This window comes from Equus przewalskii, chromosome X (genome assembly GCF_037783145.1).
Source record: "Equus przewalskii isolate Varuska chromosome X, EquPr2, whole genome shotgun sequence".
Taxonomy (NCBI): domain Eukaryota; kingdom Metazoa; phylum Chordata; class Mammalia; order Perissodactyla; family Equidae; genus Equus; species Equus przewalskii.
Window position 1 is genome coordinate 11577767 of NC_091863.1, and position 12537 is coordinate 11590303.

The window sequence follows — 12537 nt, forward strand, 5'->3', positions numbered from 1 at the left end:
TGTGCACGGTGGGCTGCTCTGCACATGCCCATGAACGATGGCGCAAGCACCACAAGTAATGATTTGGGGCTAAAAATGAAATTTTAGTGAGTAGGTGAATCCACAAATACAGAATCCACAAATAATGGGGATTGACTGTAATTATAACTATAGTTTTAAGGAAAATTCTTACTTCAAAGAGCCAAATACCAATATTCTACAGCTGAACTCCTTCACAGAGTAAAGTTGAGTACCTTACAATTTATAAATTGTAGTTTATAAAGGAAATTAAATTGCCTTTCCATGATGGAAGGGAAAGCAATGTGTTTCATCACTTATTTTATTTAATATATTAATTGCCTTCAGGAAAACCGACCTCTTTTTACTATCCAATTAAATTCAGCCAGCAGTTATGGAGTACCTCCACCTGGAGAACATGGCGACGTGTGGGATTCTCTCAGCTGAAGCAATCCACAGTCCTCTCGGCCATGGGAGCGGGGGTTGTGGCAATGCCTAACTCTAATTCGAGACAGAATATGATCAACGCCACCATAAAGGTGTAACGTGCATGAGACTGGTAAAAATAGAATGCTATGGGGACCAAACGAAGGAGAAAGTGCATCCTCTTGGGACTGTCTGGAAAACTTGATGGAGATAGTGATATCTGAAAAGACCTTGACGGCTTAGTAAAATGATAACTGAAGCTGTGGGATGGAGTGGCGAGAATGTCCTGATACCAGAAGCAGAAGAGCACAGCGGGGAGACATGTTTTGGGAACCGGGTCAGAATCCAGCACGGGTAGAGAAAGGTGAAAGGAGTGGTTCCATTATTGCTGAAGCAAGGCACAATGCCCCCAAAGTGTTAGCAGAGAAGAGAATGGGAAGGCAGATGGCTAAATGAGGAAGGGAGACTACTCCAACTACCTTGATCCTTCATACTGTTTCCAGAAGCTTCTTGGTTTATGCTACCTTTACACTGCAGTGGTTAACTCTTTACCTGTCCATCTTTCACCACCTTAACTAGACTGCATACTGGAGGTACGCAGGAGTCACAGCTCATTCTTCATTAGCCTCCCTCCCTCTGCCTTCTGCCCATACTTCCCAACACACAAACCCTAACATACAAAAGATCGCCCGACACCAATACCTGCATGTCGCCGGCCTTCAATAAATATTTACTCATTCAATGATTGGCGTGACAAACACACTACACCTTTAACAAGCCCTGGTCTGTTTTCCGAGAAGACGGGTTTTTCTCACGGAGCAGATGGCCAACCTTCGTAACTAGGAAGTAACTGTCCCTGTTTCTTCCCAGAATGTATGTACGTGTGGAGAGTGGGAACCTCGGAAAGGGCCACAATACTATACTGCACATTTTTATTTCTGTAACTAACTAAAACTGAAGATAAGTGTTCAGCAGAACCTCTAAATTTTATAGTTAAATTTCTAAAGGTATATGTATGTCCTTAAAATCCTAATTTTTAGACCATGTTATATTTCGGCCTCTTGATTCTATAATTCCTTAGAACTGAGTTTAAATACTCATAATGTTCTTGGACTGTGTTTTGGGGTTTAAATTATTATATTACATGAGGTTAAACATTTCTGAATATTCTTGAAGAGAAGCAAGTTTTCTATATAAAATTATTTAGATCACATTTTAAACTGTTTCTTCTAACTCCAACAGATTATTTTAATTATATAAATATTTTAAGAAACCAATTCTTGCTATTTATTAACTGCTCAAATAGCAATGTCTACAGTGAGATAAATTCAAAGAATATTAAAAACAGTAAATATTTCAATTTTAGCATACTTCATGTAAAACAGATATTACAATTCTGTAACAGCCAGTCTACCTAGGAACTTATAAATTAATTTTTCCCTATTATTCATTGATTCTAAATTTGAATTTCCCATTAGAAGTGATTACTACATTTAAGAACAGAGGCAAGTTGTAAAAGACACTCTTTTGCAGTCAAATTATTTTACTTACTGTTTCAAAACCTCGATGTGGGTGATCAGGAAATCCACCTGGTCTGCCACCTTTAAATTCATCAAACAGTAAAAATGGATCCAGATTTTTTAACTGAAATAAAAATAGAATTTAGCAGATTAGACAAGCCTTTTAAGACACACTTCTAGGGGCTATATTCATGAACAGCTCTAGCAAAGCTCACTGAAAACACATAGCTAATGAGCAACTTTTTGCAATAAAAATTGCTTATAGGAAAGAACTCCTTATTTCTACATAGATTTGTGCACACACATACACACACATGCACACACAGATTCATTGATTAAGCTAAACAGTTGACATTTTACAAGACATGCAAAAAGCAGACAAGCGTTTCATGATCATCTAAGATCTAAATAGTCAAGTGCAAACAAGATACAGTCCGTATCCTATCCTCGTGGGGGACACGGAAATCAATGATTGCACTGTGCTGATAAATGCTCTGGAGGAAGACAACTTAACACATACGAGTGGGCTGGGACCAGGGCAGGTTCTCCCAGAGAAGTGTCACGTGAGCTGGGTCTTGAAGTACATGGAGGAGTTAATAAAGGAGGTGGAGGAGAAGGAAGCATATTCCAAGTAAAAGAGCAGGGAGACAGCGTGGCAAGCTTGAAGAACCGCGGGGAGACTACTCTACCGGGGCAAAAGATGCACACGGATTATGACGCGACAGGGGCTGAGGACAGCGGCCAAATCTCAAAGGAGTTTGGATTTTATCGTAAAGGTGATGGGTTTTAATCAAAGGTTGAGATGATTAGATTTAGAAAGATCGCTCTGGCATGACATCCGCTTCATAAAGTGATTTACGACAAGCTGCATCTCCTGGAGAATTTGTGCATTACTGGAATTATCCGTACTTTAAATACTTGGTAAATTTGTCTGTGAAATCATCTGGACCTGTTGTCTTTGTGATAAATTTTTAAAATACTTATTCAATACCCTAATGGCTATGAAACTATTCAGATTTTCTATTTCTTTTTTCTTTCTCACCATTTTTGGACTCTCAGAATTTTTCTAACTTCCTGTCAGCTCAGCCAATTAATTTTTTAAGTTATTTATTTGTTTGTTTATTTCAGGGTATGGACTCTGTCATATTGCTAGAAACGAAAGAACCAAACCCTCTCTTTGCCTCTATCTCTGGTTTTGACTCTCTTATTTTCACTTTCTACGGGAAAAAAAATACACACACACATGCACACACACACAAATTCAAGAAGCTATTCAAGTTATTTCACCTAATCAAGTCTCAGCCTCTTCACTTTAAAATGTGGACTGTGACCCAGGTAAAGCTGGGCCACTTTGTAGCCCATCCCAGTTCAGTGTTTCACCCAGTCCAATATGAAAAAGTAACTGAAAAACAAAGTATGTATTGACTTCTCTCAAAAATGCCAAAGGGGGCTTCAACTTAAAGATATGTTTAAAATCCCCCTTATTCCTCTCCAATATATATCTGTCTCCAGTATTTCGCTCTTCTCTCCCTCTAACTCCAAATCTCCTCGAACCACCTGGAGACAGCTCTTTCCTTTTCTCCTTCTCTCCTCTGACCTTCTGAAGTTACTCTCTTCTCTTCCACCAGTAACTCTCCGCCCTTTTCAGTGAAAATCAGATCTGGAATCTCTTCAACTTTATTCTGTCACTCATAACTCCATTTCAGCTCAGTGAAAGCCCAGGAATGGAACTGGGGTTGGGAGGAGAGACTGAAAATTCTCATACCTTATTATATATTTTTTCTTCTCACAGGATAACACACACCCTGAAGGACTGGAAACAATGAATGCAGAGCACCTGACCCAGCGCCTGAGGCACTGTAGGTTCTACACAGATAGGTGGTATCTCTTGTATTGCACTGGTCCTATAAAGCCCAGAGCCACAACTTCCCCATGTGCAAAACAAACGGTTTAGAGCTTTAAGATGGCTTTTTAATTCTACATTATAGTGATTCTATGGTATTAAAATGTAGGTAAAGATGAGATAAATATTTATTGCTTCTTGGTATCAAAAGGTTTCATATGAGCAAATATGTCCTGCTCTTAAATAAATCCCACTTTATTCCCTCTTCCCAGTCCTACCCTCATCACCATCCACCACCCACAGGAGAGCAGTTATTCATGTGCCTGGAAAGTACTATTTGTCATATATTGATGGCACATTCAAACCTTCTGGTCACCAATTCATGACATATGGACACATATGGGAAGAAAGCCAGCACAACGAAAAGACTGCAGAAGCCAGGGGGCTGGTTGAGACAAGGGTCAGAGGGATGAAGTGTTTATCTAGCCAAGGGATGAGGGACAAGTGTAAGAGACACTCTTCCTCCAACAAGCAAGAGTATCTTGCATTAGACTATGGTCCCAAAGTGTTATTTGCAGGCTAGGTATTAGCTCTTGTCAAAGTTGCTAATTTTCTCCAAACATTTGGCAGGTATTCAACGTTGGTAAACAACGTTATCTGTAGACAAGATCTGATTTATATGAGAACTTGGATTTTCTAAAATGTTTTGATTTGGTCCCCAACTCATCCACATCTTTCTCTCTCTCCATATTAAACTGGTGATCCTCCAAAGTTATTGAACCTTACGAGAACTTCCTTTCCTTCAAACAGTTCCAAATCCTTTAGCTGCCAAATTCAGGTGGCAGCTTCCAAGCCATTTCTTTTGATCTTTAGAGAAGGCCAGTCAAAACCTGTGGCCACCATCTCCCAAGCCTATGGCACTCCCTTAATAAAGCTCCAGCAGCCTGGCATTTTATTTAAATCAGGAAGCACTGGAAGCAGCCATCAGGAACATCAGTTCCTTAGGGATAGAGCTGATGTTATCCTTTTTTATGATGCTCCACCGAATCTAGAATAACTCTGTGTACGTAGAAGGTGCTCCACAAACATCCCAAGTGGTACTTGTGTTAGCTCCCTAGCCTCCCCTGGAGCTAGGTGTGGTTATGTGACTGAATCCGGCTAAGGAGAAGTTTTAAGTAGAAGTTGTTGGGTGGGACTTTCAGGGAAATCCCTTACGAAAGGAGGATGGAAAGCTGGCATGTATCCTTTTTCTTTCCCCTCTCCCTCCATTCTGTGCCCTTGGGGCCTTGCTATTGCCCCAACAGCTGTCTTGGGCCATAAGGCGATACACTAAGAATGATGACCTAAGATAGAACGAGCATGGGTCTCTGACAGGTGTGGAGCCTCCAGGTCCACCCTGGACCGCCTACTTTTAGGTTTTCAAAAGAGAAACACAAATCTTTACCTTTGGTTCTGGAGGATGTTTTCTCCTTTACACAGTTGAACCTAATCTTAACTGACACAAGGGCAATAATGCCTGTGGCAGCCGTCTAGAATCAGGGGAGACCCCCACCCTCTCAATACTCAACAAAAGGCCAGCCTACACCAAGACAATATGGCAGCAGCAGAAGGGAGAGGTCCTTCAAAGGTAGACGCCAACAGCTCAGACTACCTCCTGGGCCTACTCAGCCTCTAGACTGGGGCCTAAAGGTAAGGCCCAGAAGGTAGAAGGAAACTGCCAGCCCATAGTCTGGATGGAGATCTCGATACGGCCTTGAATGCGCTGTGACTCTGGCCCCTCTACCTTGACTTAAGGTCTACAGACTCTGAGAATGGAAAGCCACATCTACACAGGCTGTACCAATCAGGACAAAGACTTGTCAAAGTTATTTGATGATATTAAGGAACTCATTATTTTTAAGTGTGATAACGGGATTGTAATATTTTTTAAAAGTTCTTATCTTTTAGAGACCCAAACTGAAATATTTATAAATAAAATGAAATGATTCACTTCAAAATACTTTGAGGGGAGAAATGGATGGGGATATAGAGGAAACGAGATTGCCTATGAATTGATCGTTGTGGATGTTGGGGACATGGAGATTCATTATACTATTTTCTCTAGTTTTCTATGTTTGAAATTCTTCATAATAAAAAAATAAAGAGATATGAGTGGTCCAAAGAAAACCACACTCCACCAAGGAGTATCTCGTGGAAGGGGGAGTAGGGCATAGAGGCAAATGCAGATGAGTAGTGGGTTTCCCTTCTGTTGGGAGCTCAGATGAACTACACGTTAACAGCAAGCTATGTAATCATTCAAATTGCAGCCTGGCTGGCCAGGATCACATATAATTGTAATGAAAGGTATAAGCCAGCCCCACTCCATCTCTTCTCTATCATTTATCACCAAAAGGCTCAGTGAGAGCATTGTAAATTCCTATTCCTCCACATATACAGTCATAGGGAACAGGTCACTTATAGCCACTAATACTAAACACTGTTGTAAACTCTATGCTAGAACAGCTTGGGCTTCAAGGTTGGTGAGATGTTTCTTCAGAGACAAAGCCTTGGTGCAAAAAGTTTGAAAAGTAAGGGCCTTAAATATAGATTGGTGCTTTCCTTCTCTGCTGATTGGAAGGTTAGGGGTCTACCTTTCTGAAAAGTTGGTAGTGTGTGGAGTGCTAAAAAATATGGTAACAATCTAAATGATCAAAAGTGGAGTCATGACTAAGAGAATAATGGTATGCCCACACACTGAGATATGTCATAGCCATTTAAATGATGTTTATGAAGAATTTATAACAACAGGGGAAGTTATATGCTACCACGTTAAATGAAAAACTAAGGACACAATATTGTTTATTCTGTATAATCCCCATGATGTAAAATATACAACTACATGCACACAAAAGGAAACAGCCTCTGTCTTAATAGTGATTAAACCAGGGCGATGGCATGGGACTGATTCCTGTCCATTTTCTTTTCCTTAGGGTAGAGGCAGACCCAGGACATGGGAGACCCTCTGAATTAGGAGAATGTGGGGGTCTTTAAAGCACAGGTTTTCAGCCAGGGATTCTTAACTGGGCACCATGGATAGAATTCAGAGGAGTTGTAAACTTGGATGGCAAAAAAAATTACTTCTTTATTTTCACTAACCTCTAACTGGAAATTTTTTTCTTCTGGATTTTTTTTGGTAGTAAAATACACATAACACAAAATTTACCATTTTAAACATTTCTAAGTATACAGTTCAGTGGCATTAAGGACATTCACATTCCTGTGCAACAGTCTCCACTGTCCATCTCCAGAATGAAACCGAACAATTCCTTCAATTACAAATGTAGTTCAAGAACCACAGTAAATTACCAGGACCTGTGGCTCTGTCACCAACAGAAATTAAAGCTGTGTTCATACCACATTACCATTATTGTGGGTACACTGTGCTCCTCACAGCTTGGAAATTAGGTAGTTATGAGAACTGCCACCAAGTCTCGGGACTTATTGTAAAATTACTAGGCTACAAATTTGCTTTGTAATATTTTGTTAACCATATTTCAATATAAAAGCTTTCCTTTGTAATCCTATGTATTTTATGTATTTAAAAAATATTATTCTGAGGAGGAACTGATAGGTTTCATCAGATTGCCAAAGAGGTTCACAAGACAAAAAAATTAAGAAACCCTCAGCAGATGTGTTCCTGACAGATGGAGTAATTAAAGTATTAGCTATCCTCAACATAAAATAATGTGTTTACTGATGGGTGTCCGAATTCCTTACAATTGTTCTCTTAGTGATGTGGCCTAGTAGAAGATGATACAACATCCATCTGCACCCCCCCAACATCCACTGTGCATTTAGTCCCTAGAATAATGCTGTTTGCACGTGTCCCTTTGGAAAACAATGTGTGATGGACCTCAAAAGACATTCACAAGTGAATAGAAAGCTAATGGGGGAAAGATTTTGAGAATATCAGAGCAGATTTTAAGAAGAGGAACAAACCAGCCTCACTTTTCAAAAAGAATACATTTCCCTAATATACTTCTTCATTTATTCAAAAATATTTTTGGAAGATGCTCAACATCACTAATCTTCAGGGAAATGCAAATCAAAACCACAATAAGTTAGCACCTCACACCTGGTAGAAAGGCCATTCTCAAAAAGACAAGAAACAACAGGTGTTGGCAAGGATGTGGGGAAAAGGGAACCCTCATGCACTGTTGATGGGAACGTAAATTGGTGCAGCTACTATGGAAAACAGTACGGCAGTTCCTGACAAATTAAAAATAGAACACAAGCCAAAATATAATGATGCATACGTAAAATTTATATAATGTTATAAACCAATGTGACCTCAATAAAAAAAAAAATTAAAAATAGAACTACCATGTGATCCAGCAATCCCATTTCTGGGTATTTGTCCAATGAAAATGAAAACACAGGGGCCACCCCATGGCTGAGCAGAGGCTTGGGCAGCCCACGGTTTCGCTGGTTCGGATCCTGGGTGCGGACATGGCACCAATCATCAGGCCATGCTGAGGCGGCATCCCACACAGCAGAGCCAGAAGGACCGGCAACTAGAGCATAAAACTATGTACTGGGGGGCTTTGGGGAGAAGAAAATAAAAAGAAGACTGGCAACAGATGGTAGCTCAGGTGCCAATCTTTAAAAAGAAAAAAAAAAAGAGCAGCACCACATCTTTCCCTTAAAAAAAAAAAGAAAAGAAAATGAAAACACTAACTTGAAGAGCTATTTGCACCCCATGTTCACTGCAGCATTATTTACGATAGCCAAGACACAGAAACACCCTAAGTGTCCATCGATGGATGAACGGATAAAGAAAGTGTGGTGTATATATATACACACAATGGAATATTATTCAGCCATAAATAGGAATGAAATCTTGCCATTTGCAACAACATGGATGGACCTTGAGGGCGTTATGCTAAGTGAAATAGGTCAGACAGAGAAAGACAAATATAGTATGATTTCACTTACATGTAGAGTCTAAACACACACACACACACACACACAAGCTCGTAGATACAGAGAACAGATTGGTGGTTACCAGAGGCAGGGGGACTGGGGGTGAGCAAAATGGGTGACAGTGCTGAAAAGGTACAAACTTCCAGTTACTAAATAAGTCCTGGAGATGTAATGCACAGTATTGTGACTATAGTTAACAATACTGTATTGCATATTTGAAAGCTGCTAAGAGAGTAAATCTTAAAAGTTCTCATCACACAAAAAAAATTCTGTAACTATGTATGGCAATGGACGTTAACGAGACTTATTGTGCTGATTGTTTCCCAACAGATACAAATATTGAATCGTCATGTTGTACACCTGAAACTAATGTAATGTTATATGTCAATCATACCTCAATAAAAAAATTATTTTTTTGGAATCTGGTATGGTGCTGGGTGCTGTATTACTTGGACGATAACCACCATTAGACACCTTTCTGGGAATGTAAGATTTCCTTTTCCGCAAGTCCCATGACTCCCGTAGTTTTCAAATAAAACTTCTCTCTAACGTTGAAAGACATTTACGTGACTACAAGAGCCTTCTCTGAGAGATGCCCCCGCCTTCCCTCATCACCACAAAAAGTCCACTGAGTTGGGTCTCAGCAGTCTCTCTATGAACCAAAATCCCCGGTAATGGCTGACTGGCCAAGGGTAGAGACCTGACCCAAGCTGAGCCAATCAGATTCTCTCTCCTGGGAATCTGGAATGGGGACGCAGAGTTACTCCTAGTGCTGTGACCTGTGCGCATGGTTTGGTGATGTGCACGCTGAGGCTGGCAGATGAACCCAGGATAGGACGTGGGTGTGCAGAGAGGGGCAGAGATACTTCAGGCACACCTTCCCCCCAGGACCTCTGAATCCACTTTATAAAAACCCGCCCTGGGCTGGGCCTGGTCCTGGTCCGAGGGGGACCCCAACTGCTAAGTTTCGAGTATGGCCCCACAGGGCAGCTCATGATCATCCCAGGCCCTCTCTTCCCAAGTTTATCCTCAGTGTCCCATCAGTCCCTTCTGCAAAAAAGCATGAAACAGCCACCCAACCAGAGTACCTCGGGTCTGCCAATGCTTCTGCGGACACGCGCTCCAACCCCTTCCGACTGCTCCCGGCTGAGCACTGAGAGGGTAACCTTCTTGGAGGACGCCATGTTGAAGGCTAAAAAGAAAGTGCTCTGCTGCTGAGCTGCAGAGGATGGAGGGCAAAAGGAGGGACAACAAAGAGAGAACTCTTAAAGGAGGGCCCATCTAAGGACTACAAGATAAAGGATATTAAATTCAGACCTGCCCAAAATATTAACAGCCACAACTTATTGATTGCTTACTGCGTTTGGTGATATAAAACAATAATGATGATGGTGAATGTATATGGGTACTTTCTAGATTCCCAGGCCTAGTGATTATTTACAATTGCTCTCTCAAGTGATCCTGCAGCCATCTTTTCCAAGGTCTAGTAACAGCTCTGTTGGGCACTTACTAAGAACCTCTAATGAGCACTTTATCTGTTTTACCTCATTGAAATCCCTCAGCCTTCCCCCAACCCCACGCTGCCCCATGAGGTAGGTGCTACCGGTGAGGCTGACAGCAGAGATTTATGTGGCGACACTGGGAACATGGACAAAAACCAAGAGGTCTGCGACTCTCACCAGAACATGCTGAAGATCCTGGCAATTAAAAGGGATCTTTGATGGTCAACCAATTCTAAGACCCATTTATCCCTGAAGTTGTGGGCCAATTTTAGTGGCAAGAAATCTTTGAGCTTTCTCATGAAGTCTTCGAGAGCACAGGGAACTCATGGAGGAGGCGCCCTTGACAATGCACCCCATTATTTCAGGACAATCTATACCCCGGGTTTATTACTGCAAAGGGTTTCCTCCTCGTGAGCCTAAGTTTTACTCAATGGGATGTCATGGAACAAGTATAACCAATCCCTTTCCCACTTCAGATGCTTGCAGACAGTACCCCCAGTCCCCAAAGCTCTTCTTCAAGCTAAATAGAATCCGTTCCTTCATAGATTCCTACTCAAACCAAGAGAAATGCTTTAGCAAGAAGCATAGACTCTGGAGCCTGACAGCCTGGGTTTGCATCCCAGTCTCACCACATATCAGCTGTGTGACCTGAGGCCAATCACTAAGCCTCTCAGTTTTTCCACCTGTAATACAGGGATAATCAGACTGCCTACCTCAAAGGGGTGTATTCAGTGCTCTAAGAATGTTAGCCGCCTTATTCAGAGCACTCTACTTGCCAGTGCCCTCCAGTCATCAAGGCCCATTCTAAAATGTGCCCTCCCAGGAGCAGGCAATCAATCAATACCTCCTAGGTGCTGGACTGTGGGGCACAGATATGAGCTTGATTCTCAGAGGCATACAGAACTGTCATCACCTACAGACAAGCAACTAGAATGGATATTACCCCATGTGGACTATTTCTGGGTCCTTCCAGACTCCTACAATTAAATTCTATGCACGTGAACAACTGATGAGGTACTTACCAGGTCGCAGCGCTTTGCAGAAGGAAAAGCCGTTTACCACTTTCACTAACTTTCAGAGTACTATTTAAGCATCTCTTGTCATCTCCCTAGGAGACTCCCCTAGGAGTCTAAAGGGGTTGGGGAAGGCGAGGTGCTGCTTACTGATAGCCAGCACCCCCCAGCCCACCCCCGCGGGCGCCCGGTACTCACACGGCGGGGACAGGGTGGCCTGTGACAAGCGCGGGACGGCAGCTGGAGCCCGTGCGGCGGTGGGGGACGCAGGGAGGGTGGTGGGGGAGGGCGCCGGTCCAGCAGCCTCACCGTGACTCAGCGCTTCGCGGTCGCGGCCACAGGGAGGCAGGAGGCGGGAAGCGACCGGCCTCGGGGCCGTGGGCGGGGGCGACACGCCTTTATTTACACGCCGCCATGCGGATCCTCTCGCTCCGCCCTCCGCCTCTCCAGCCTGCTCTGCTGCCCTTTGGCCCCTACGCCCCTCCCGCCCGGGAGAGATGGGAGGGATGTGCACCCGGGCAGGCTTTTGTGGGGCGCCGTGGGCCCTGGGAGATGTGTGTAGGCCCGGCGGGTGCTCTGATCGGAGCGAAGGTCTCAACTCGCCCTCCTAAGAAACCTGCCTTTAACCAGAACCTGCTTGTCACGCATCCCGTGGAGCTTGGCTGCATAGGTTCGAATCCTCCCTCCATCACTTGTTAGCTGCGTGACCTTGGACGGGTGGCGCCGCCCCTCTGCCTGTGGTTCCAACACTGTAAAATGGGGACGGTGACAATATAGAGGGCCCCAACTTAACGATGATTCGACTCCTTGTTTTTCAACTTTAGGATGGTGGGAAAGCAATACACACTCAGTAGAAACCATACTTGGAACTTTGATCTTTTCCTGGGCTAGCAACATGTGGTACCATACTCTCGGGTGATGCTGGACAGTGGCAGTGAGCTGCAGCTCCCGGTCAGCCTCAGGATCACGAGGGTAAACAACCGCTATACTTACAACCACTTTGTCACTCTCAGTACAGTATTCGATCAATAACGTGAGATAGTGAACACTTTATTATAAAACAGCTTTATGTTAGATGATTTCGCCCAACTGTAGACTAATGTAAGTATTCTGAGCACGTTTATGGGAGGCTAGGCTAGGCTATGATGTTCTACGGGTTGGGTGTCCTAAGTGCGTTTTTGACTTGGGATATTCAACTTTTCATGGGTTTATCAGGCCAAAACCCCCATCAACATAAATCGAGGAAGATCTGTAGTACCAACCTCTAGGATTGT

At 42.9% G+C, this 12537-nt stretch overlaps 1 protein-coding gene across 4 annotated transcripts in view; it reads right to left on the minus strand.

Annotated features, from left to right (window-relative positions):
- PIR (pirin) overlaps nt 1-12000 on the minus strand; it is a 92576-nt gene extending 80576 nt beyond the window's left edge. Inside the window, exons 1-3 of one of the 4 annotated variants that reach the window (XM_070603746.1) lie at nt 11462-12000; nt 9837-9967; nt 1975-2067 (exon numbers count right to left, since the gene is read on the minus strand). In XM_070603746.1, the coding sequence (XP_070459847.1) occupies nt 1975-2067; nt 9837-9932 (189 nt within the window). In that variant the 5' untranslated portion in view covers nt 9933-9967; nt 11462-12000. Of the gene's footprint in view, nt 1-1974; nt 2068-9836; nt 9968-11272 lie in introns of all 4 variants that reach the window. The other 3 variants (XM_070603744.1, XM_070603747.1, XM_070603745.1) reach the window with 3 other exon arrangements.
- Nucleotides 12001-12537: the final 537 nt, after the last annotated feature.